Source organism: Saccopteryx leptura, chromosome 4 (genome assembly GCF_036850995.1).
Source record: "Saccopteryx leptura isolate mSacLep1 chromosome 4, mSacLep1_pri_phased_curated, whole genome shotgun sequence".
Taxonomy (NCBI): Eukaryota; Metazoa; Chordata; class Mammalia; order Chiroptera; family Emballonuridae; genus Saccopteryx; species Saccopteryx leptura.
Window position 1 is genome coordinate 220,913,969 of NC_089506.1, and position 25,049 is coordinate 220,939,017.

A 25,049-nucleotide genomic window follows, 5' to 3' on the forward strand; every position below is an offset into this window, starting at 1 on the left:
AGAAGCGCCCATCTGCTTCTCCACCCCTCCCCCTCTCCTTCCTCTCTGTCTCTCTCTTCCCCTCCCGCAGCCAAGGCTCCATTGGAGCAAAGATGGCCCAGGTGCTGGGGATGGCTCCTTGGCCTCTGCCCCAGGCGCTAGAGTGGCTCTGGTCGCAACAGAGCGACCCCCGGAGGGGCAGAGCATCGCCCCCTGGTGGGCAGAGCATCGCCCCTGGTGGGCGTGCCGGGTGGATCCCGGTCGGGCGCATGTGGGAGTCTGTCTGACTGTCTCTCCCCATTTCCAGCTTCAGAAAAAAAAAAAAAAAATTTGACTTCGGTGTCGGGAGACGCCTCCCAGTCAGGCACCCCCTGGCAAGGGACAGAGGAGCGTCCGTGGCCCCAGAAACCTGTCACTTCCGACCATCCCAAGGGAGGGCCCAGTGAGGGCTGCGGTTTTGGTGGGGGCTCCTCCGCGGGCGGGGGTGGATGGGGTGCGGTCCACGCCAGCAGACTCCCCTCGGCTCCGTGTCCGAACCGGCTCCGGGCTGCTTGTTAGTCAGTGTGTGAAAAACGCAGCCGAACACTTGGATTAAGATCTCTGCAACCCCCACGCTCCGGATCACAGAAGGCACACACCGCGCTGCGCGGGGGAGGGGGAACGTCTCCTCCTGAACGAGCCTGTCTTGAGCCTCTCAATTCCCCGCGGCCGGGCCCTGCCTGCGTTCGGAGGCTGCTCAGTGTCTGCCGCCTCCGTCAGCCTGGAAATCTCAGCCCTTCAGGAACAAGTGGGGCCGGCGTCTTCTCAACGCCCGCCGGCGGGTTGGTTGTATGAGCTGTGAAACAGGCTGCGTGTTTGGGACAGATATTTTTAAATAAATTTAAAATCATTAGAATTGCCAGAATACTTGGTCTTTTTCTGTCGTGTAACAGGCACCACTGGCCGGTATGATCCGAGCTCGCCGGCATGAGGATCATCGACACCTTCAAAGGGACCCCAACCGCTCCGAATAATCTTCCCAAGGACCCGGGGCCAGTTCCCCTCCCGGCTCTGCCACCTGCTCGCTGCTGCTGCTCCTTTGCAAAACTCCTCGCCTCCCCCAGCTCCGGGCCCTCCCCCACAGCGTGGTGACAAGGACACCAGCCTCACGGAGCTGTGACAATAAGCGAGGCAGGGACCGGAAGGCACGTACGACCCGTGTCCGGCACAGACGCGGGCCCAGGATTTCTCCCACTGTATTTGAATAGCAGGTTTTATGAGAATTATTCCAAATCCCAGTTTCCCCAAAACGTCCTGCCCTCTTGAGCCTTCGGCCCTTCGGGGCAGCCGGGTTCTCTTCTCCTCAAGCAGTCCTAGGAAAGTACGAGCGAGGCTCCTTTCTGAAGCCTGGCACTTGGGTTCTAATAGCCAACATGACAAAGGTCACACGTTGGTGGTTTCAATTCAGAAATGTCAGCACCTCCACCGCACACGGAGACACTCACACGGTGTAAAAGGGCAGATGTGTTTGGAGGGGAATGTCACCCGGGCAGAGTGCAGCTCATTAAAGCAGCGCTCGATGCCTTTGACCTCCGCGGCACGAACAGTGTTTTCGGATGACAGAATTACCCGGAAACCAAGCTCTGCCAGCCGCTCTGGTTCCTGCAGCCAGGCTGCCTCCGCGCTCCCGGAGGGTACGGCGCGCTCTGCGATCAGACGCCGGGTGCGGTGTGTTGGAAAGGCATTCGGCGGACGGCTGGAACACGGCAGGGTGGGGACAGGACCCGGCCTCCTCTGCGGTGGGAGTCAGGCTTTCCTGCCGGGCAGACACCTCAGACTCCTAGGGGGTCAGAGATGAAGGTGGGGGCTGGCCACACGAGCGGGAGCGAGGGGCTCGGTCTGTCGTGTGGGGTGTCGGGGTGTGAGGTCCGACAGCCAGGCTGGAACGGGAGGAAGGGGGAGGCAGGGAGGTGCGCTCATCACGCTGGGATGGCCGTGCGGCTGCCCGTGATGACAGGAGGTAGGGTCAGGGCTCTTCTCCACGTCTGCTGCCCCTTGAGCTGTCCTCCGCGGCCGCTGCCCAGAGGGGACTGGCGATCCCAATGGTCGCACTTCAGAACCACACAGGGCCTGTTTCCTCCTGGGGCGCGGCTGTGCACACGCCCTAGCGTTTCAGACTCCGCAGACGGTGAGGAAGCGGCATCCCTGTCGCTGCCTCCTGCCCCCCTCTCAGCCTTCAGTTTGCCACGTCTGTGCCAGCCGGGCAGACTGGTCCTGGCAGGCGCTGGACCCTGGAGCCCAGGGGTGCTCCGGCCTCGTTCTCACAGGGAGCCCTGCCGCCTCGTTCTCACAGGGAGCCCTGCCGTCCGTGTTAAGACTCTCCCGGACTTCCTCACGAAGGCACTTTATAAACACTGCGTGATGCCATCAAAATCTCCGTCGGGCTTCCCGATGCACACACACTACACGCGTCAGCATATGTTGTCGTGTGAGGTCACACAGTATCCCCCTCCAGGTTCTCCGATGAGACACGCTCCCCCTCGGTACGACCTCAGGGAGCCTGGGACGACGAACGGCCCAGCCCAGCTGCAGGAAGTCCGCGGTGACAGCCCTCAGCACCCAGAACCTCCCACAGCACCACGTAACGGATGCTAACAGGAGGAAGCTCCACCCACTGCACCGCTGTGCCCTGCCCTACAACGGGGGGGGCGGGGGGGCTGCATGGACAATGTCAGAAGGGAAAGGCAACACACTGCAGGAACTGAGAGAGGCTGGTTCTGGTCAGAGGCTGAAGCTGGCCCTGGCCCATTGGCTCAGAGGTAGAGCGTCAGCCTTGCATGTGGAAGTCCCAGGTTCGATTCCCGGCCAGGGCACATAGGAGAAGCGCCCATCTGCTTCTCCACCCCTCCCCCTCTCCTTCCTCTCTGTCTCTCTCTTTCCTTCCCGCAGCCAAGGCTCCATTGGAGCAAAGTTGGCCTGGGCGCTGAGGATGGCTCCATGGCCTCTGCCTCAGGTGCTAGAGTGGCTCTGGTTGCAACAGAGCAACGTTCCAGATGGGCAGAGCATCGCCCCCTGGTGGGCATGCCAGGTGGATCCCCGTCGGGCACATGCAGGAGTCTGTCTGTCTCCCCGCTTCTCACTTCAGAAAAATACCAAAAAAAAAAAGGAAAAGAAAGAAAGCTGAAGTCAGGGAGGGGCTGGACTGTGGAAGTCCCCAAAAGCCACCTCTGCTAAGGAACAACAGAGAGTATTCCAGGGGGCGGCAGAGAGCCGGGGGTGGGGTGAGGAAGGCCTGAAGCAAGAGAGAGTGAACGCAGGACGCACGTGAAAACCGTCCCCCGTGCTCTGAGATCACACAGCAACGCCTGTGGATTCCAGCCGTTTCCAGGGACCCTCCGGGAACAGCCCCGTGCCACCCCAAAGACGCCAGGCCACCAGGGTGGCTTAAAAAAACCCCATCTGAAGTTATTTTCACGACTTGCAATAAGAGCGCCCGTCGCTGGTGTTTGAATAGACTCCTCGGTGGATGCCCACGTGCCACATTCTACCTAGTGGCACCCATGAATCGGGGCCACCAACAGATCCAAGCTTGTGTTTTCACCTCCCAGGAGGCATGCAGGACCCCACAGGCACTGGCCCTGGGGGAAGGTGCGAGGGAAGGGGCACTGGGAAACCCTGACAGGAGGGGGGCTCCCGGGTTGGCCTCCGCCCTGGGAAAGCCACACGCTCATCAGGTTGCATCAAGCGAGTGGGCGGCGTGTTCGTGACCGTGACTCCTAACTCAGTCTGAGGACAGCAAGGGCAGTGCCCGCTGCCCCTGAGAGCCGGTGGGAGAACATCTTCAGAGTCGACGGCCCAGTCCGGTCACGGCACTTTCAAAGTTATTTGTTTAAACACCTGCCGGGGAATTCAAGACACCGGCCAGTTGAAAACTACCATATCTACCCAAGGCACCACGGCGGAGGGACCCTGCTGACCATTACTAATTATTCTAATCTTTTTCGTCATCCAGAAGAACAGCGACGTCTTTCCTAAGCGCCTTCTGTGCGCCAGACACCAGGCTACACCTTTCATCGTCATTACTGCTTAGCGGGAGCGGTCAGGAGGTCCAACCCATGAGAATGGGTTCTGGCTGCAAACAACCAGAACGGGTGGCACTGGCTGAATGTCAACCTGACGGGGAGCGATCACGACCCCAGAGGTTACAGAACGGACAGTCCGTGGCCACCTAGGGCTCAGGGGTGTTTGATTTGCCGGCACTGTGTTTCATCTTAAAAAAAAAAAAATGTGTTGCTAATCTATCAAAAAATAATGAGATTTCACATAAAAACCCTGAATGAGGATGGAGCCGTGCGGTGCCTGCCTCCCCCGGCACGCACGGCAAAGCGGGCGGGGGCCCAGCCCCTGGCTCACGGAGGGTGCTCGGGCCAAGGCGGCTGGTACTATCCTGGTTAATAGACAAGATGACAATACCGAGGGGTGGCCGGCTGACGGACGCGTCCAGCTGTCCAGCTGGGCATAAACACCTGCCGAGCCTCCCGGAGAGCTTGTCCGCCCTGCGGCTTGGCCTCTGCTCATGCCAGCCCCTCAGTCCTCATCTTCATGACCCGCCGCCACTCTGAAGTGTCTGAGTCTATGACCTCCTCCTGATGGCCGCCAGCCCACACCCAGACTGGGCAAGAACCGGTGTCTTCCCCTTCAAGAGGTTTTTCTCCTGGCCACACCCTTCTGGCCTCTGCCTAGCACCCCCACCCCCGCCTCAGCGTCCCACCTCCCTGGTGTCCCACGGCAGTGGCCCTTGGCCTGCAGCGGGCACCAGGTCCCACGGGGGGGCCCGCCTTCGGAGCCTCTGATGTCCCAGGTGAGCCTCTGGTCTCCCAGGAGACCACGCTTTGAAAGCTGTTGCCCTACAACCAAAGCCTGAACCCCAAATGCTACGGGGTTCCAAAAGCTGGTGGGACGACAACACCTGCGTCTTCCCGTCTGGCCAGATACGGAGGGTGACCTGCGCTTTGACGCCGGATGAACGGCCCCACAGAACCCCACTGAGCGGCGGGGTCCCGCCTCCGAGTTTCCTGAACGCACCCCCCACCCAGTCTTCTCTCCTCGATTCTGATCTCTTTCCAGATAGTTGAATACGAGGGACGTGACGTGACAGCCTGTGTGATGTACGGGCCCCTCCCCACCCCCAGCCGCACACAAGGACATTGATTACCTGAAGGAACAGCATCGGCAGGGGCTCGACACTGTGTCCCCGCACAGACGCTGCACCTGAGACTCTGACAAGAGGTGTGACGCCGCGGACAACGGTCACTGCCCACTGGCCCGTGGCGGGCACACACCCTGAGCGCTTTACTCGCACAGCGGTCCTCCCGTGAGAAACAGTTACTATCACGGGGTGACAGATGACGAGTCCCAGGAGCCGAGAGGGGACCTGGCTCCTCCAAGTTCACCATCTCCAGAATAATCGAGATTGTTCGTCGGACCCGCGGCGTTCACCGAGAGTCAGACACCACTCGGGAGATTGAGCTCCAGCAGGTGTCTGCATTTCAGAGAGGCGTGGGTCACCTGGGGGCACCGAGAGGTGATGTCATACGGGACACGCGAGCAGGTGTGTGTGTGTGTGTGTATGCGTGGTGGTGGTGGTGGGGGCAGCGTTTAGCCCGGAAATCACCGTGCCACCGTGGGAGCATTAACCAGCATCTGCCAATGTCTGGGTGGAGGACCCGTGACAGAGGAAGAGGCTTTGGGTGACAGAGCGGGACCCGGGGATCGTGGCTCTGGGAAGCTGACTTGCTCTCCATGTAAGTTTACGGCAATTAGAAGGACCACACACAGAGAAACAGGCTGCCTAGGGACCAGGAAGCGTGCACAGAGAAACAGGACTCACTGGAGATGCTATGTTCTAATTACTCAGGATGCGTAGGAGGGGGGGGTGTGTGTGACGACTCCCCCTGGGGGGCTTTCTTAGCCCACCTGCCCCGGGCCCCAGGCATCCCGGTGCCTCTGACGGGGTCAGGCTGTCTGAATCCTGCCTCCATCACACGCTGGCTGAGGGACCAGGGACGGAGCATTCAAGCGGTCAGGGCCTCCATTTCTTCTCCCATTATAAGGAGTAACAAACAGGTCGTCATGTTACATGTGACACGCTTCCTATGGTGCCTGGCACACAGGGAGTGGCCCAGAAATTGATAATAGGAATGATTAATAACAATAATAATAATAAAATTTGTAGCATTCCCATGGTCATTTCCCCGTTTCTGTGACAATAGTTACAGTCCCCTTTCGGCCTCAGTCGGCGGTTTTCCAACCCGTGGTGAAGTCACCGGGTCTCCGCTCTACTTAATCTAACAAAGACATATCCCCCCCCCCCCCCCCAGCAGCGTCACCGATCTGATTAATTCTGGTGCTGCCTCGTCTCCCTGATGAGTCTTTGGGGACGGGACACCCTCACGCGTGCACGGTGGTGGGAAGACGAGACTCCCCCCCGTCACGGAAGTCATCTCCACGTCCTAGCTGCACCCAGAGCCCCCGGGGAGGTCCGTGAGCCAGTCAGCTCCTGCTTCTTTTTCTCTCCCTTTGGGGGCAGCGGGGGAAGGGGGGGGGGGCTCCCATGGACTGCCCGAGACAGTGTGCGTTTCAGAATTAAATTTAAATACTGTCGAGACAAAACAACATGACCTTTTCAATGTCAGTCTGAAGAGAAAATGACACCGTGGAACCAAGAAAAGAACAAGGGGCCAAATTAGATACCACCCCCCCCCCCCGGCCCCGTCCCCGGTCTGAAAGTGGGTCTGAATGCCGCTCGCCAAAGAACCAATGCCCGAAAGCCTCCAGCAAAGACAGTGACAGTAATTGAATTGATGAAAACAAAAACTCAATAGTTATCGTCTTTCCCACATTGCGAGCCACCAGGCTGCACGGAGGAAATCTACATTTTTTTTTCTTCTTAGTTGCAGTGACTTTGTGCTGAAATGCGAGCAAGCCCGGCGGCCGCGTCCATGTCCACGTCCACCCCTCCGAGCGCAGGGAGGGCGCCCGCGAGGGCCGGGGGAGGACACGTCCACGCCCACCCCTCCAAGCGCAGGGAGGGCGCCCACGAGGGCCGCGGAAGGGCACGTCCACGTCCACCCCTCCGAGCACAGGGAGGGCGCCCGTGAGGGGCGGGGAGGACACGTCCACGTCCACCCCCCCCAGCGCAGGGAGGGCGCCCACGAGGGGCGGGGGAGGGCACATCCACGTCCACCCCCCCCCAGCGCAGGGAGGGTGCCCGAGGGGCCGGGGGAGGGCACGTCCACGTCCACCCCTCCGAGCACAGGGAGGGCGCCCGTGAGGGGCGGGGAGGACACGTCCACGTCCACCCCTCCGAGCGCAGGGAGGGCGCCCGCGAGGGGCGGGGAGGACACGTCCACGTCCACCCCTCCGAGCGCAGGGAGGGCGCCCGCGAGGGGCGGGGGAGGGCACGTGGCGAGCAGTGTGGCTGGCGGTCGGGGGAGGGGAGCTGGTCTACTTACGGCCTTGGGCTTGTACGGAGGCTGAATCTCCTTGCGCTCCAGCTTCTCCCAGTCAATATACCGGAAGAAGGCGTGCTCCTTGATGTCCCGCTCACCTTCCGGGCCGCAGCCCAGACGTTTGCCCGGGTGTTTGGTCATCAGCTTGCAGAGAGAGAGAGAAACGTTTGATTTAATGCACTTCAGAAGAGGACGTGGAAGGCAGAAAAGTCCTCCTCTAATAAACTAGGGAGGAAAGGGTGTTCAAGAGCCCCCAACCACCTGACCAGGTGGTGGCGCAGTGGATAGAGCGTTGGACTGGGATGTGGAGGACCCGGGTTCGAGACCCTGAGGTCGCCAGCTTGAGCGCGGGCTCATCTGGTTTGAGCAAAAGTTCACCAGCTTGGACCCAAGGTCACTGGCTTGAGCAAGGGGTCATTCAATCTATTGTAGCCTCCTGGTCAAGGCACATTGAGAAATCAATCAGTGAACAATCAATGAACGCAGTGCTTCTCATCTCTCTCCCTTCCTGTCTGTCTGTCCCTCTCCCTGTCTCTCTCTGTCTGTCACAAAATAAAGAGTCCCAACTCAAACTAATACAGAAAAGTACTGAATGTAAGTAAACTGTATCTATTGCTCACAAAAATGAGGGGGTATTTCAAAAAGAATATGAAGCTATAAGATATCCCTTCATTTTTGTGAGCAGTGTATAATTAAGCAATAAAAGATTCTGAAAAAGAAAAAGAGCTTCTCCCCCCCCTCCCAACTAATTTTTAATTTTTTTTGCTTTTCATCCCAGCAATAATTTCCTAGCCAGGGCGTTATAATAAGAGCTTCCGACAATAACACCTGCGGTCACGCATCCCAGAGCAAGATCCCTATGGTTCATCCGAGCCCCAAACTTGGAGTCAGAAATGTCACACGATGAATTCCGGCTTAAGGAAAAGTCTTAGGCAATTACGGCTGCATTTAATGAAAACAGCTTCAATATCTTCCCATGTCCCCACCACCACGAGGAAACTAGTCTAACCCGGGCAAAGGCCACATCCGTTCGGACAATATTTGCATTTCTCAGTTAAAGCCCTTGTGCAAATAACAAAACGGAAGAAGAAAAAGATTACCCAGACGGACTCGCGTTTCAAGTCATTACTTTCTGAAAGCTGATTAAACAGGCAAAACCTGGCCAGCGGCCTGCTCTGGTATCACCCACCTACCAGGCTCCACCGAGGTTGCCCTGACGTTCCAGGTAAATTACTTAATTATCAGACCCCTGCATCTTGGGGTCTCTGAGCCCCGTGCTTCAGAACAAGAACAGATGCTCCACGAGGCAACCAGACAGGCTCCCCTCTCGTCAAGGGATCCAGAGCAGCTCGAACATATCTGCCCCTCAGAACAGCACGCAGCCAAAGCCCAGAGTGGAAACGAGGGAACGGTGAGGAGAAGAAAAAAAAAAAAAACAACCAAAAAATAAAGAACCCATGAGAGTTGCATCAAGGGATGAAACAGAAGTGACTGAGACAGACAAGGTCCCAGACGCTGCCCAGGGTCGACCCAACCCCGAGCAGCCCGGGCGATGTCAGAATCTGTAGTTTTATTTTTTATTTTTGCCCAAGATTTGCTGACCGTGGGGAAGGGAGGAACCCAGACAGTCACACCTACTCTGGGGACCTTCGGCCTGGCTGACTCCTGCTCAGCAGGTAGTTTACCATCAGAAACCGCCCCCATCCACACTGGGACTCCTCTGCGCCTCGTCCGCCGCGGGAAAAGAACTGGACACCTGACGTTCTAAGCTACTTCTTTCTTGAGGGGCATGATCTTTCCTGATTCTGAAAGTAGCCCCGTGAGCTGGGGATGTGATTTTGTTTTGTTTTGTTTTTCCCATTTGAAGGACAAGGCAGTGGACACTCATCCAGAGCTTAAGCAACGAGCAAGGACTCAGGGACGGTGTGAGTGGCAGAGCTGAGATCGGAGGCTATCTCTCTGCCTAACTCCAAAATTTGGGCTTTTTAAAAGAAATGGGAGCCGTTGGGGTTTTTTTTTTTCCCTGAGATAGTTGGGGCTCAGCTTGGCCAGGAAGGGTCTACGAAGGGTGAGCAAGCTGAGCCACGCCTTGCTATCCGTGCGGGATTAGGAGGAAGGGAAGACAGGGCTGGGACGTCGTGGCCACGGGTCCCGCCACCACGAACGCTCACGCCCGCGCCGGGTCTGCGCGCCGCGCAGGCTCTGCGCCCACGGCTTCCCAGCCATCGGCCCGCCCGTCGGCGTCATCCCAACAACACTTCAAGGTCTTAGCAACTGTGACCCTCACCTTCCAGACAAAGAGACGGAGGCCAGGAACGTAGCCATTTGTCCCAAGTCACAGAGCAAAGCGGCAGAGAGCCAGGCCCGGCCTTGAGCAGGTGGGCCGGACCCAAGGCTTCGCAGCCCTGCCCTACGCCGTCCGTCCCCGCTGGTGCTGCACGCCGAGGTGTGGCCCGCTGGGCTTCTCCCTGCCTGACCTGGGTTCTCAGTGGGAGTGGCCATCGGAGCAAATATATATACAGGCCCCCCCCACCCCCACCCCCTTGGCAGAAAATAGGGTCTTTCATAGGATGGATACAGAGAGAGCATTTTCCACTGGATTGGGACTGTAGGAAAAGGCAGGCTTATTTTTCATGTTAAGGAGAAGGATGCCAAGCCGAGGAAAGGCGGTGCAGAAATACCCAGCACCAATGCCTGGCTCTGCCCGGGTCCTGCCTTCCTGCCACGTGCCCGCAGCTACGCAGACAGCTGGAGCTCATCAGGGCTCCCACGCCTCCGATGGCCTCCCGGACGACTCCCCTGGGGCCGGCCGTTCAGGAGGCGGGAGCCATGCCTTCCTTCTGCGGAGGCTCACACCTTGAAGAAAGGGGCCCCTCCTGGACTCAGCCCACTCACCTCAGAAAGGTCCCCCAACCCCAGTCTTCAGAAAGTCACCCCGGTGAACCCTGACGGTGACGGGTCCCACAAGAAGAGGAATCTGCTCTCTCCCGGGGAACAACTGCTAATTGGAGCTGAAACCGAAGGCAGCTGACCTGGAAATCGCCTCTCCTCCATGACCCACTTAGAGCCCCCAGCTGTCCAGGCCGGGTGGGGAGGAGGCGGAGCGTGGCGGGGAAGGTCCTGAGCGCGCACTGAGCACCTACTGTGTGCCGGCGCCACCCAGGGAGCTTCCTCTTCTGCTACGTCCTTGCACGCTCTCACAAACTCTGTTCAATGAATACCGTGCTTCCCTTTTAGAGGTAAAGACACAAACCCCCAGAGATACAAAGACAGCAACTCGCTCAAGCCCACGCACCCAGGAAGCAGAAGGTCTAGATTTGCAAAGGTGGCTCTTGATCTCCAAAACCCCCTCCACCATCCAAAAACTCCTGCCACGGGGGGGGGGGGGGGATGCAAATTTAAATGCCAAAAAAGGCCTGGCAGGTCACTCAGCCGTGCCAGGGTCCCTAACAGGAATAGTTATAGCTCAAGGGTGTGCGGGCAGAGCCCCGGGCTCTAGGCTAAGCGGTTCACATATCCTAACTTCTTTGACCACCACGGAGGCTGTGTGTAGTCAGTCCCACGGCTCACTTTCCCTGATGCACCCAGGAGGTCAGCCCGCTTCCCTGTGGTCAGAGGGTTCATCGTGCCAGCATCAGGACTGGAAGCCAGACAGAACTGGGTCGGACGGGGATTTTCGCGACGGGAGAGGGCTCGCTCTAGCTGAAGGGGGCACTGGCCTCCCAGCCGGCCGGCCGATGCTTCGCGGGGATGTTGGGTCAGGATGAGGCTGCATCTTTTTTCAGAGAAACCGGAAAGCTGCATGTGTACGGGCAACCCCGATTTTTGAACGTTGGCGACCACCACACAAACTGGAAGCTCAGAGCACGCCCCCCCCCCCCCGTCCCCACGTGGAATGCACAGGGTCTGTGCTGTGCTGGGGTCCCCCCTGGGCTCCCCGCCCCGCACACACTCCGTTCTGCAACAAGCGGCCCTTCAGCTCCAGTGCACCAGCGGGTCTCAATCCTCTGCCCCGCCCCCTCCCCTCAAAGACACTGTTTCTAACCAATGCGCTTGCAGGTGTTAGAGGAGAGTTCGCCTGGGGCTGCCCAGGGCTGTCTGCACGGTCACCCAAGGCAGCTGAGACGCCAAGCTTAGCTGATGGGCTTAGAGTAGGAATTTCAGTCTGACCCAGTGGCTTCCAGACTGAGAGGCTGGGCCACACTGCCCGACTCCCGTTTTTCTTCCCCTTGGCCAGCCGGCCGGCTCCCCCGGCACCGGAGGGCTCAGGAGAAGCAGGGCTGGGCGGGGCAGTGGTAACTCTGCCAACACCCCGGGACGCAGGACCCGCAGGCCTGCGCGATTCAGGGGCGCAGCTGGGAACTCGTGAGGAGGCCCAGCCGCGCTCCGGCCTGAGGCCCGCCCGCACCCCGGACTGCGCCAGAGTAAGCAAGCCCTTCAGACGGGGCGGGCGGCATTTCTGGGCCGTATTCCCCGAGGTCTCACCGTGTGGCTGACACCCTCTCGTCACCGTGTGGGAGTCACCCCGTTTGGATAATCTATTTAAAGGCACGCGGTTTTCAGGCCACGTGGGGGCCTTTTCAGAACACAGAAGCACGTGAGGTCACCCCGGCGGCAGCCCCAGGTGAGGCCCACTGGCCCCGGGGACTCGCCGTCCCGGTGAGCGCGCCTCCCGGCCGAGCCCCAGACGCACAGCAAGCTGTCCTTACGGGTGTCCCGCCTTCCTCACCCGCGCGATTTGCCTCCGCTGCACGCAGACAAACGTGCGTGCTCTCCACCGTGTGTGTGTTGGGGGTGGCGGTCACTGAATTTGGGTCAGCTCATCTACAGAATCCCTCAGAAGAAACACTGCCTGAGAGTTCTCGCAAACAAAAGCCACGTGCTCTTAGTATTAACCACACACGCGCGCGCGCGCACACGCGCACATGCACACACACACACGCACGCACACGCGCGCACACACGCGCACACGCATACACACACGCACACACACGCACGCACACACACGCACGCACACACACACGCACACACACGCACACACGGGGCAGCGCCAGATTCCTGCCACCACGCTCCCTCCCACACCTTCCTGTGGGTTCCAGCTCCGGGCACAGCCTATGCCCTTCCCGCCTCACTCCAGTACGTGTCCCCCTCCCAGTACGGGCTGGAGACTGCAGCCTGGCCACCAGCAAGCTGCTGTCCGGGGCGGGCGGGCTTCCCCAGGCAAAGCCCCCTTTCCCTGGGAGGCAGCAGGTCCGAGCCAGGGCCAGGGCCTTGGTGAGTGGGGTGAGGGTGGGGCTCAGTCCCTGCTCCTCCTCCTCCTCCTCCTCCTCCTCCCTGGGTGCAGCCCCCTAGAGCAGGGCCCGGCCTGAAGCACCCACCCCCACACCCCCGCGTGTGGAGGTCCCGGCCCGAGCGTGAGGAGCGCGCTCACCCCTTTGCAGATGGCCACCGCCTCCTTGGACATGGACTTGGGATAAGCCACGTTGTGTTCCATGATGGACTGGAAGAGCTCGTCCTCGTCCTCCCCTTCGAAGGGCGCCTGCGGGACAGAGGACCAGGCGGGTGGGGGACGGCTCCCGCTGACCCTCCCCAGCCACCCCCATGCAGCAGGCCCTGCCTCCCTGGTGCCCACGGGGAGGCCGCCCTCCGGGGCTTCCAGCTCAGGGAAGATGAGGACAACGGCCCCCGGGTCAGGGTCGCCCCGAGGAAGCCCCAGAGGCTCAGACTCAGGAGCAGGGTGTCTCTATCAAGCTGAGGCTCTCCTCTAAAGAAACCACACAGATGGGTGGCGGGGAGACTTCCCCTGCAAATCGCTTAAAATTCAATTACCTGCCCTGCCAGCATCTCGTACAGCAGCACTCCGAACGCCCACCAGTCCACCGACTTCCCGTAGGGCTGGTAAGCAATTATCTGGAAGACAGAAGGCAGTCCGTCAGGGAGGAGCGGCTCCCCGCACAGGGAGAGTGGCCACCACTGGGCGCGGCGGGGGGCGGGAGGGGGACAGGGGACGGGCTTTCTCTGCCTGTCACCTGCCTCTTGTGGAAGCTTCAACGGACCGTTACAGCCCCAGATACTGGCCACTGTCTAGAACAGTGGACAGGGAGCCTGGTGTCCACTCAGGCTGTCTCCTCACCCACAGGAACAAGGATGTCCTTTACAAAGCTCCCTGCAGGTGGGGACACACCTGGGGTCGTCACCTGGCCTTTCTGAGCCGCTTAGTATGGTGTGTGATTTTAAAAACTTTCCATACACTGACTGCTACCTTTTTAAGGAGAAAACCTGCCTTCGTTGATCGTTATAAAAGTAATAGCTTTGATACAACGTGAAGATACATATCACTACTGAACTGTACATTTAGACATGGTCAATTTCCTGTTTTTTATTTACCAAAATTTTAAAAAAGCCTTAGGTTGAAAAAACGTAATAGCAATTATTAGTATTTTACAATTTGTTTTAAAGTATCAACAAGTTCAGGAGAATACAATGAAAATCGCCCACAATCCTTTATCAAGAGAATAATGATGACTGCTATTTGGTCTATTTCTGTCTAGACTCTCTTCTATTGATACATATTAAACTCTGCGTGCGTGTCTGCATTTTACATAAACAATCTGATGCGTGGGGTGCGAATAAAGTACTTGATTCACTTAAAATTCCCATGTTAATATCAGTCTAGCAACATAACCAGGTTGACCTTTATATAACATCCCATTAAATGGCTATACAAAACCTATTTATATTTTATCAATTCCCAATGGATTGAGGTTTCTTCTGATGCTGCAGGACCGGTCCTTACAACTAGACATTTCGACATTTGTCCAATTATTTTTCTAAGATAGAGCCCTAAGATGGAAGATGGCATGGAAGGTAGCCCCCTTCCTCTTCCCTGAGGGTGCTCCAGCTTTATAGAACTCCGTTATAAGTTTCTATGGACAACGGGATTTTAAGTGCACAAATAAAGTGATACATTATTTCCCTCCTTCCCCCCCCTAAAAAAAAGATAAATTCCCAGAAGTAGAATGCGGAGATCCAATGCTACAGTTTTCATTGCTTGTGATACTTATTACCAAATTGCGAGGGCAGGGCAAAATCCAGAACTGCCGTGACCCTCGGTATTTCAGGATGTGGCGTGTAAAAGTATCTATCCTAGGGGGTCAGAGGTGAGAGGGCAAAGGTGTGACGGGCCACCCAAGGTCTGAGGGTCGACCGTCCTGACTCTGGACCCCGGCTGCCGCTCCCGGTGGTGTGGCCTGGGAAGATGTGACCTCACTTCCTTCTGTCTCCGCTTCCTCGTCTCCCGAGCCACGAGGGGATGTCACGGGGTTTCATGGGGAGGGCGGAGGAGTGTGTGCTGCAGCGTGGGAGCCCTCCAAGCATCTGCTATTACTCAGCAGTCCTCTGACTCAGCCATGCTCGCTGGGCTCCGTCCACGAGACCGAATGAACCCGGACTGTTCTCGAACGCCGCCTGCCCCCACCCCAGCCTCCTCCGCTCGCTCGCTCGGATCAGAAATTCAGAAATACCCCCGAAGAGAATAAACTGTCTGGAGGACCCAGGGGAAGCCTTTTATGAGCATGGACGCCTCTCGTGGAAAGTGTTTTCACACTTTTAAAGAGCTTCCTGTCTCACTTGGTCCTGGGGCACCCTAAGGACTTAACCCTTTTTACAAAGGAAAATGGAGCCGAGGACGTGAATGCACTTGCCAAGGGCAGTGTGGTCAGTGGGGGATGGCGAGGCCAGGACGAAGGCAGGACCTGCGGCTGACCCTGTCCGGGAGGCTTCCCGGGACACAGCTCGGGCTTCTCGGCATGCCCGCCAGCCTCACAAGCACCCAGAGGCGGCTGGCGGCCACGGGCACGGTGCCACCCCGCAGGGACTCCAACTCAGGTGATCCAGGGTGATGCCCGGGCATCCTACAGTCTAGAAGCTCTTCAGGGGACTGTCAGGTGCAGCCAGAGCTGAGAACCAGGGGTCACTGAGCTCACGGTGGCTGCGGCTGGAGAAACTCCATCTGCCGTCCTGACTAGCGAGCGAATTGTCAATACACCGGGGTCTGCCACGTAGGGGGAAACTCCATGGGGTCCTAAACAGGGATGAATCCTTCTAAAGGATGGCTTTTTAATGCCCCCAGTAATGCACAAATACATTTACACTGAAAACTGTAAACAGCACACCGATCGAGCTAGATTTCCCGTCACCGTCCCCTTAACCTCTGTGGTGGCCCGTGCTATACAACCTGTCACCTTCACAATGTTCTGTGCGGTGTCTTTTCCACAAATGGTATCCTGGTACGTTCATCAGTCTGTACCTTGATTTAATTTCTCTCTTAGCTGTATGTCTCCAAGATCTTTATATATAGAGATATATATATCTAACTCACTCTTTTGAGCTGCTGCCTGGTGGTATTCCACACCACAAATAATTCAGTCTGGGGCCCATTCCCCGACCGACAGCCGCGGGTCAAGTCCTTACACACAGCTGAACTCTGAGCTTCATAAAAGCTGGGTAGTATTTCCTACCATGAATCGACGTGGTAGCTAACCATTCCTTGATTGGCAGTGGAAGAGGATGTCTGCTAATAGCAGTGCTTCAGGGAAGAAAGAATTGTGAATACATAGCCTTCCACCCATGTGTGCCTGTATGTGTGTGTGTGCTCACACGTGCGTGCACGTGTGTGCACGGGCATTGTAAACTAGGCTCCTAGAAGAGGACCTGCTTTGGTTAAAAAAAAAAAAGAATGCAAGTTTTAAATTTTGTGCCAAGTTATTTAGTTACACGGGGCCTTCTGTCATCATTGTTCTGTATCCAGTGACAGTCAAGAAAAGGAATTCTAGAACGTCCATTTCCAAGAGTCTGTGCCACACTCTCAGTGCCGTTCCTTAAAGAGCCCAGTAACAGATGGCACAGAAAGTAACCTTTCTGGGCACCAATCCAAAAAGAAAAAAAAAAGGAGCACTATCCTCTGGCACAAATTTTTTTATACCATGACGCATTGGGGAAACTCGTTCTGCAGCTGACCACTTCCTTTGGGAAGAGGGGGACTCTAGAATGAAACCTCTCCCCTATCGTTTGTATCTTCAGCACCAGGGGTGGCGGGGTTGCCAAGTCCCCCCCCAGGATTCAGAACAACTAGCGCATACCTCTTAGGACACATTCCGTGTCATCTGTCAGCCCAGGGGACCTCCCGCTCTCTTCTCCCTCCTCTGAACAAGCATGTCAACGTCACAATTAGGAGGTATCACATGGCCGTGAGTCACAGCAGCTTGACGAAGAATGTTACTGATGTGTGTGTGTGGTGGATGGTTCTGAAGAGTTTTATTTAAATTTTCTCCCAAAACTTGATGTATTTTGGGCCCAAGCTTCTGGATGTGTGCTAAGTCCATTAGCATGTGTGATCTCAAAGGAAGGGTTCTGAGTGGAGGAGAAGGACCAGCCGGGGTCCCCCCTCCCCAGCTGTGCCGCGGCCAGCCGCCTAGGGAGTGGGGAGACCGTGGTGCGCGGGGCCCCCACCAGCGCTCACCTCGGGGGCGATGTAGTCCGGCGTGCCGCAGAAGGTCTTGGTCGTGGCCCCGTCCCAGATGTTCTCCTTACACATGCCGAAGTCGGCGATCTTGATGTGGCCCTCGGAGTCCAGCATCACGTTGTCCAGTTTTAGGTCACTGTGACGAGCACGAGAAATTAGGACCTTCAGACACGTGGTCGATTTTAAATTGACCCAACAGCCACTCATCTTCTACAAAACACGGGGCTCAGTGTGGTGGGGGGAGGGGAAGAGAAGTGAGTATGAACCTCCGATAGCTCAGAATGTGGCAGGAAGATCAAGACAGTTGCCAGACCAGGCGCTGAGGATGGCTCTGTGGCCTCCGCCTCTGGCGCTATAATGGCTCTGGTTGCAATGGAACAACGCCCCAGATGGGCAGAGCATCGCCCCCTGGTGGGCATGCTGGGTGGACCCCGGTCAGGTGCATGCGGGAAGTCTGTCTCTCTGCCTCCCCGCTTCTCACTTCAGAAAAATACAAAACAACAACAACAACAAAAAAAACCCAAACAAGATGGGGGGCCACAGACCAGCTCTGAGAAGAGAGACTCACAGACCACTGTGTGAAGGGCAGAGGGTCCACAGGAGCCTGGCACGCATGGACGTGTGTAACCGACGGACCCCTTCTCGCCCATGGGAAGATACGGTTTTCACAAAATTACTTTTTGTGTGTATCTCAGAGGATCACAGAGGAGGAACCATGGCAGAGAGAACGTGACTGCATTCCAAGTGCTCCAAGCTCTCCCAGGCCAGTCCTAGGACAGAACCAGGAGTTCCCCTGGATCCTTCTGGTCAAAAACTACTTGCTGCACACCTGCTCCGTGGCCGGTCCTACGCCTGGAGCTGGGTACACATATCGCGAGCGAGATAAACGAGCAGCCTGTTCTCGCTCAGATTCAAGTCCAGTATATGGAGAAAGACAAGTGTTCAAACCTATCAACAGAAATAGACTGCTCACAAAAATGAGGGGCTATTTCAAAATGAATACAAAGAGATGAAAAAGAAAGAAGCATTCATTTTTTGTTTTTTTTATTAACAAGAACATCAGACAAGCCAACGACAAGTCAAAGAAACTTGTTGGATTATGCAAATGAGATGCAAAACCCACGTTGATCTCGTTGGTGACAACGCACCATACACAAGGCTGAACGGACTGGAGGTCCGCCCCTTCCCTGAGCCCCTCATGTTTGTGAGCAGTGTATTACAGGCTTTGCTGGCTGGTAGTAAGTGAAGAAAAAGGACGAGGAGATGTGAAGCGGAGGAGGTCATCGGGAGCTTTAACCGAAAGGGTGTGCGCTACACTGTCGTTCTTTTACGTCATCTGTGTGGATGAGCAGAGCGTGATGTTTCGGGGAGCCCTGCACATTCCCAGCATACTGAGTCACACCCAATGCCAACACACTTTCCTCCTCCCTTAAAATACCTCTGCCCGGTCAAGACGGTGGGCCCGACGGCCTTCAGACCAATAGAAGTCCGACCGACTTCCTGAGACGTCAGGGGACCCACCGCTCAATTCAGATCTCTCCCTCCCGTCGTCTCCCCCGGGGGGGGGGGTGAGGAACAGCTGGGGTTTCTGCCTGCTCCGGGGTGCCTGGGGCGCACGAGGGCCTCCCCACATTCCTCCGAAGGACCCGCCCTCCTCCCCTGATTCTCCAGTCATACCACGTTGTTGGTAGTGCTGACCCTAACTCCCGGCTCCAGGTTGTGTGGGCCGGCCCTGGCCAGTGGGAAGACCCCCACCTACTCGGTGGGTCACAGTGCTTGTTTTCAGAAGGGCCACATGACCCAGTACCGGCTCATCAAAGGCACTGCGCCTCCGCTCCGGCAGGCTGGGTGTGCCATCGCGAAAGACATCGTCTTCCATGGGGACTGCCCAGGTGACAGGATGTACGTCTAGGGGCGCCGGGGGTGGGGGGCCACCAGACTGCGGGAAGACAGCTAGAAAAGATGAAGCAGGGCCCGGCTGGAGGGACACAGTGAACATCCTAACGTCACCTGAGCCTCTGGCTCCGTCCAGGCTGAAAGTCAGGTCTGCCCCCTTGGACTTCTCAGGATGTCAGACCCAGAAAGCCTCTCTTTGTTTGAATTGAGTTGCTGTCACCATTTTTGAATTAAAAAAAAACCCACAAAACAACACAACCTGAAAATATATACTGGCATCTCCTATATTCAAATCTGTGAGGTCTCCTCTTCCAAGGAGAGGGTCGCTTGCACCCGCTGTTGGCCGATGGCCGCGTTCCTTCCCTGGGGCGCTGTCCAGGGCACCACCCACTTTCCCGCCTGGTGCTTCACCTGCAAGCCAGGTGGTCTCGGAAGGCTGGCTTGGAGCTCAGAACAACTGGACTGTGCAGAAACTCGCTTCCCCCAAACACACCCGTCTCTATGTGATTTGATTGACAGTGACCTTCGGCATTCTCCTCATCAGGACCCCATTCTCCCAAACAAGTAGCCGGGGCAACCGGAGAAGTGATCCGTTTCCATCTGCTACACACAACAAGCTTCAGGGGCCAAGCGGGTCTCAGGATAGAGGATACCTCAGTGATAGTCTCTGGCACACAGGAGTGTGTTTTGAGAGCCTACTGAATTCTTTTGTTCAATGTAAAAACAAACAAAACAAACAAAAAACCCCAAAAAACAACCCTCATCTGACGCTAACTGGCAGGAAGGCTCTTCCGTCTTTCCCCCCGCCAACCTCACCAGCCGCGGTCCTCAGACAGGGCAGATCGGACACACTTCCGCATCCTCTTTACCTAAGATCTGTCCGTGTAAGCAGAGGTCTTAAATGAAAGAGGGCGGGGTCTGTCACATTCCAAAGGACCTGTCCACTCCTTCGGGCAAATCTCAATGAAGTTAGGAAGCCGGACATCTTCCGTCACGCGATGTTTTTTCACGGTTTTAATTTCGTCATCGATTTCAAAAACTCCCGTCTCCATCGAGATTCTTACATGCGAGCCACAAAAGCCAACTCTATTTCCACCTAAAAAGGAATCTTCTGAAGGGGGAAGGGTGGCTCACAGAGTCTCCGAGGAGGCCGAGAACCAGAGCCGGAGTGCTCTGAAGCCAGGAAGAGCGCCTAACTGCAACAGCACAGAGCTGGCCGGCCACGCCCCTGCCGACACCCCCCGCCAATGCTTCTGCCAGGCTCAGACGCCGCCCCTGGTTCCCAGGGGGCCCTAGTGCGGGAGTCTGAACGTGGTTACTGAGAACCACTGCTCCTGTGGCCCCTGGGAACTAGAGACAGCGGACGACTGCGGCCCATCCTGATTCTGCAGTCTCTGCTTGCTTCCCGGGTCACTAACTCCCGATTCGCGGCCTTGGCTGAGGGTGACAAGTGTCAGGAGCTGGGTTGTGTGCCTGACCTTTCGTTAGGGGGCCTCTGAAAGTGTCTGCATTTTAAATCCGTTCAGGAGGACACGGACTGTGTTCCCACACATCAATGAAAGGGGTTCAGAGGCGGAGTGGCTGACAAGCATGATGAATACTTTTAAATCCGTTCAGGAGGACATTGACTGTGTTCCCCCACATCAATGAAAGGGGTTCAGAGGCGGAGTGGCTGACAAGCGTGATGAATACCCCCCTAAAAACACGTAAAACGTGGGGGAAGAACGAAGGCCTGTGTCCTGAGGCGAGAGAACTCTGGGGGCGAGCATGGTCTCAGCGCCTCAGATGCTGGTCTTCGCGTTGTCTGACCTGCATCTCAGATCCCCGCCAGACGGGAAACCGAACCCTGGATCCCAACTCAGCGGACGACGATTCTTATTTCTCTCTCCTGGGTTCTCCCCTGGGAGGAGACTTTCTTGCGAGAAGCCTGCAGTCCCACGCTCCGTCTTCTCGGCGGCCCCGAGCAGCTGGTTCTGATCCCGGGGAGGGCGGTGCGTCCCGCACGGGACTTGGGCTCTGACGTCAGCAGCAGGTCAGGTGAAGATGATGTGGCCTGAACGATTACCCATCAGCCCTGCTTCTTCGGTGAAACCAGAGGAAGCCACTGGCTTGAATCCAGGGGTCGCCATGTCCCCCAGAAGAGAATGTGCACCTGCAGGTGCCAGAATCACACCCACCCAGCCCAGGAGGCTCCCAGCACGACGGTCACAGGGGACACTGAGGGAACCAGAGGCTCCCAAGTCCCGCCTCACGCTCACACGGTCTCAGACGGCCCCTGAGGGCGCACACGGGCAGCGTGCCACACTCCTCGGAGCTGGCGTTACTGTTATGCTCTCTGTCCCCACGTCCTCGCGAGACCCTCCCCCCGGGCCGGTGACTCCACTGCTCTGTCCGGCCTGCGTCCCTTCATCACCAGGGTGAGCGGGGACTCGACACATTCCGGATGTGAGCACCCCTCCCCGACTAGACATCGTATCGCCACTTCGAGGGGTGCGGAGATGCCCAGGGCTCTGCAGGCTCTCTGGCCAGGCCCCCACCTTCTATCACGCCACCCACCCACTCCCCACCCAGCCTGCCTTGAGGCCCCAGGGCTGATCCCTGTTAGTCCCACGTCCTTCCATTGCTCTACAGGGTCTGGGACACGGAGGTCCCCTTAACTCCTCAGACCCCCTAGTCCCGAGCTGTCTGCAGAATGACGGGCAGCCCGTCCACCCGGCACACGACGCTGCCCCAGGACGTGGCTCTGTTCCCCACGGCAGTCGTCACTCCCTGACCAACTGCATCTCGACTCCGTGGGTCTGTCTCCCGGCGCTAGAATATCAGCTCTACAAAGGGAGGAGGCTTTGCCTATTTTTTTCTCTCTCACAGCTCTATCCCGACCCCTTAGAGCAGTGCTTCGCTCATCATAGCAGGCTTTTGATAAATGTTTGTCAAATCGATGAATGGAATGGACTTCTGTGGCTCACCATGGCCTTTTCAATAGACCTCCCACCCACGCCAAGTGCCCTCCGGAAGCCCCTGGCCCCTGCCAGCCTCTCTTGCATGACAGAGCAGCCCAGGCCGACGCTGTCAGTGCTGTCTGCATCCACCTGGTGTGACCGTGCGCCCCAGACTTCCTGACAAGCCGCGGCCTGGGGCTCGCCCGTCTGCCTGGCGTGACACATCAGCCGGGATGACTCACACGGCCATGATCACACACCGGCTCCTCCCACACAGGGCCCGTCCCGAGCCCCAGACCTAGTCCCGCCCTGGAGGGCCAGCTCCTCAGATACCCATTTCTAAATGGTGGCCGCCTAGTGAAACAACCCAGCTCACTTCCTCACGAGCAGGATCTACCCTCCCCTTCGCTGGCTCCCCGAGGGTGGGGTCTGGGGTCGGCGGGCGAGCCTCCTCCTCTTAGAGCAAACCGGCTCGGGCCGGAGGTGCCACACTGCCTCCCCCCCCACACCCCCGTCGGTGGGGGTCCAGCGAGATCTCCCCTCAGCGCACAGAGCTGCCCGAGCTCTGCCAGGGGCAGTGGGCGGCGCCGCCTGGGAGAACACATGCCCGAGTTAGCACAGGAGGGTTCCTCCCCCACCACCGAGTCTAATTTTAAAAGCAGTCAGAGGAAGAGGTAGGGGAGGGGAGGGCGGGGGGGGGGAGAGGAGGGGGCGGGTCGCCCGGCCGGGCTCACCTACCGGTAAATGACACCCTTGCTCTGTAAGAAGAATAGACCGATGGCGATTTCCGCAGCGTAAAACCTGGAATTAAAAAAAAAAAAAAAAAAAAAGAAAAAAAAACACAAAGTCCATGGAGAAGTTCAAGGACACCATACGCTTTTGGCAGCTCTCAGAATTCAACACAATACGGAGACGGAGATGGGAAACCAATGTCCCTCCAAGGGTGGTCAGCCACCCACCTCATACAACAAGGCGTGGGCGTGTGGAGGGAGGGGGTCCGGAGAGCTACGAGGCTGCCCGAGGGCCGGGGTGGGGGTGGGCAGGGGCTCGGCCGCTGTCTAGTGGGAAGGAGGCCGTGGGAGCCGATGGACTAGACGGAGAAGAATCGTTCCAGATGACACCAAGTCCAACTAACTACCTCCATCGTGACCAAAACCACAGCGGCCACCTGTGGGAGGCTGGCCATCGACCGTGGAGGCCACGGTCATGATTTAATAATCATTTGGGGTTATTATCCGATTTCATCTCAGTAACAATCCTATGGGGTGGGTCCTGCTCTTACCTCCCCGCTCCTCCAATGAGGACCTTGAGGCTCAATGACATAAAATAACTCGGCCGTGGCCCTGGCCGGTTGGCTAAGCGGTAGAGCGTCGGCCTGGCGTGCAGGGGATCCGGGTTCTATTCCCGGCCAGGGCACATAGGAGAAGTGCCCAATTGCTTCTCCACCCCCCTCCTCCTTCTTCTCTGTCTCTCTCTTCCCCTCCCACAGCCAAGGCTCCATTGGAGCAAAGATGGCCCGGGCGCTGGGTATGGCTCCTTGGCCTCTGCCTCAGGCGCTAGAGTGGCTCTGGTCGCGGCAGAGCGACGCCCTGGAGGGGCAGAGCATCGCCCCCTGGTGGGCAGAGCCTCGCCCCTGGTGGGCGTGCCGGGTGGATCCCGGTCGGGCACATGCGGGAGTCAGTCTGACTGTCTCTCCCCGTTTCCAGCTTCAGAAAAATACAAAAAAAATAAAATAACTCGGCCGGGTTACACAACTGGTAAAGGACACAGCGGGCAGGGGAAAGCTCCCCCAGAGGACCCAGGGTCCGGGAGAACCAGAAAGCCCAGCCAGTTACACCACGGGGGCTGGGCAGGGCTCTGGGTCACTGGGTCATGTATCCTAATAATATGAGTGTGTGTGTGTGTGTGTGTGTGTGTGAGAGAGAGAGAGAGAGAGAGAGAGAGAGAGAGAGAGAGAGAATGGATCGGGACCTTCAGACCTGGAATCCATTCGCTGTTAGGAGTTAAAGAGCAGAAGCAGCCCTGTCGTCTGGCTGGAACTGTGCTGTGATCTACGCAGGGCAGGATTTGGCAGCCCGGAACTGCAAACCCTGCAGAATGTGGCGTCCACACCCTTGGCGGAGGGGGGACGGGCAGCAGCCCCGGGAGGGACAGGATGGGGCCCTGGGGGCTTGCTGCAGGGACCATGAGGTCTTAGCCAATGCCCTGAGCGAGGTGACCACCGCTCATCCTAGGCCGTGCCACGTTCCTGTTCACCCACAGCAGGGGAGAAACACGAGGACACTATGTTCTTACGAGACCGGACGGCGGCCTTGTGGGCTGAAGGGGACAGAATGGACGCAGCAGGGAGACAATATTTCCGAAAAGCTGACTCGACTCGGTCTCCCCACGCCGGGAGCACAGAGCGCAGCCCCCACACGGTCCGGTCCTCAGCCCCGGGGAGCAGGACAGGTCAGGGGACAGCGGTGTAGGACACCGATCAGGAGCAGAGGTTTGGGTCAGAGTCCTGCACCTGCCTCACACCAGCTCTCTGACCTTGAGCCAGTGTCAGGACACCGTTTGGGTCGAGCACAGAGCGAGCCCTCAAGTTGCACTGACAGATGGATCATGAAACAAAAGTCACAGGGGTGGCCCCCAAGGGAGCTAGAGGCCTCTCCTTCCTGAAGAGCCAGGAGCAAGCGTGAGGCACGGAGCAACAGCTGTGGTTTTCCGAGCGCGTGTCAGGAGAGAACGCAGCACCCACACCCGTGAGGCAGAGCGCCCCCCCCCCTTGCAGGCCACACCCTCCCTCACGAACAGGAAGCGCAAATCTCTATTCGGCTACAAATGCAAAGAAACGAACAACTCCCCACCCCCCACCCCTGACCCCTGGCCACAGCCACCCTCCTGTGAATCCCAAGGGAAAAGGCACAGCGAGGTTCCCACTTACACGGCGTGAGGCTCCTTAAACCGGCCGACCTGCTGGATGTGGTACATCAGGTCCCCGCCGTTCACATACTCCATCACAAAGTACAGCCGGTCCTGGGGGAAGACAGCAGATGGCCACGTCAACGCCTGTCGTCACCCGGGCCCCAGCGCGGAGCGGGGACGGGCTGGGGCGGATGATCAGAACCGCCAGGACTCCTCCAGCTGCCAGGCCCAGGGGTTCCCCACACGCAGCGTCTGTGCCACGGGACGGACGTGGGCGAGAGCGCACAGGTGCTACGTGAATCTTCTTCTCAA

At 57.6% G+C, this 25,049-nt stretch overlaps 1 protein-coding gene across 2 annotated transcripts in view; it reads right to left on the reverse strand.

Moving 5' to 3' along the window:
• PRKCB (protein kinase C beta) overlaps positions 1-25,049 on the reverse strand; it is a 331,943-nt gene that overhangs the window by 17,542 nt on the left and 289,352 nt on the right. For both annotated transcript variants that reach the window (XM_066383413.1, XM_066383412.1), the window contains exons 11-16: positions 24,757-24,848; positions 22,566-22,628; positions 16,990-17,128; positions 13,299-13,379; positions 12,901-13,008; positions 7,473-7,613 (exon numbers count right to left, since the gene is read on the reverse strand). In XM_066383413.1, the coding sequence (XP_066239510.1) occupies positions 7,473-7,613; positions 12,901-13,008; positions 13,299-13,379; positions 16,990-17,128; positions 22,566-22,628; positions 24,757-24,848 (624 nt within the window). The remainder of the gene's footprint in view (positions 1-7,472; positions 7,614-12,900; positions 13,009-13,298; positions 13,380-16,989; positions 17,129-22,565; positions 22,629-24,756; positions 24,849-25,049) is intronic.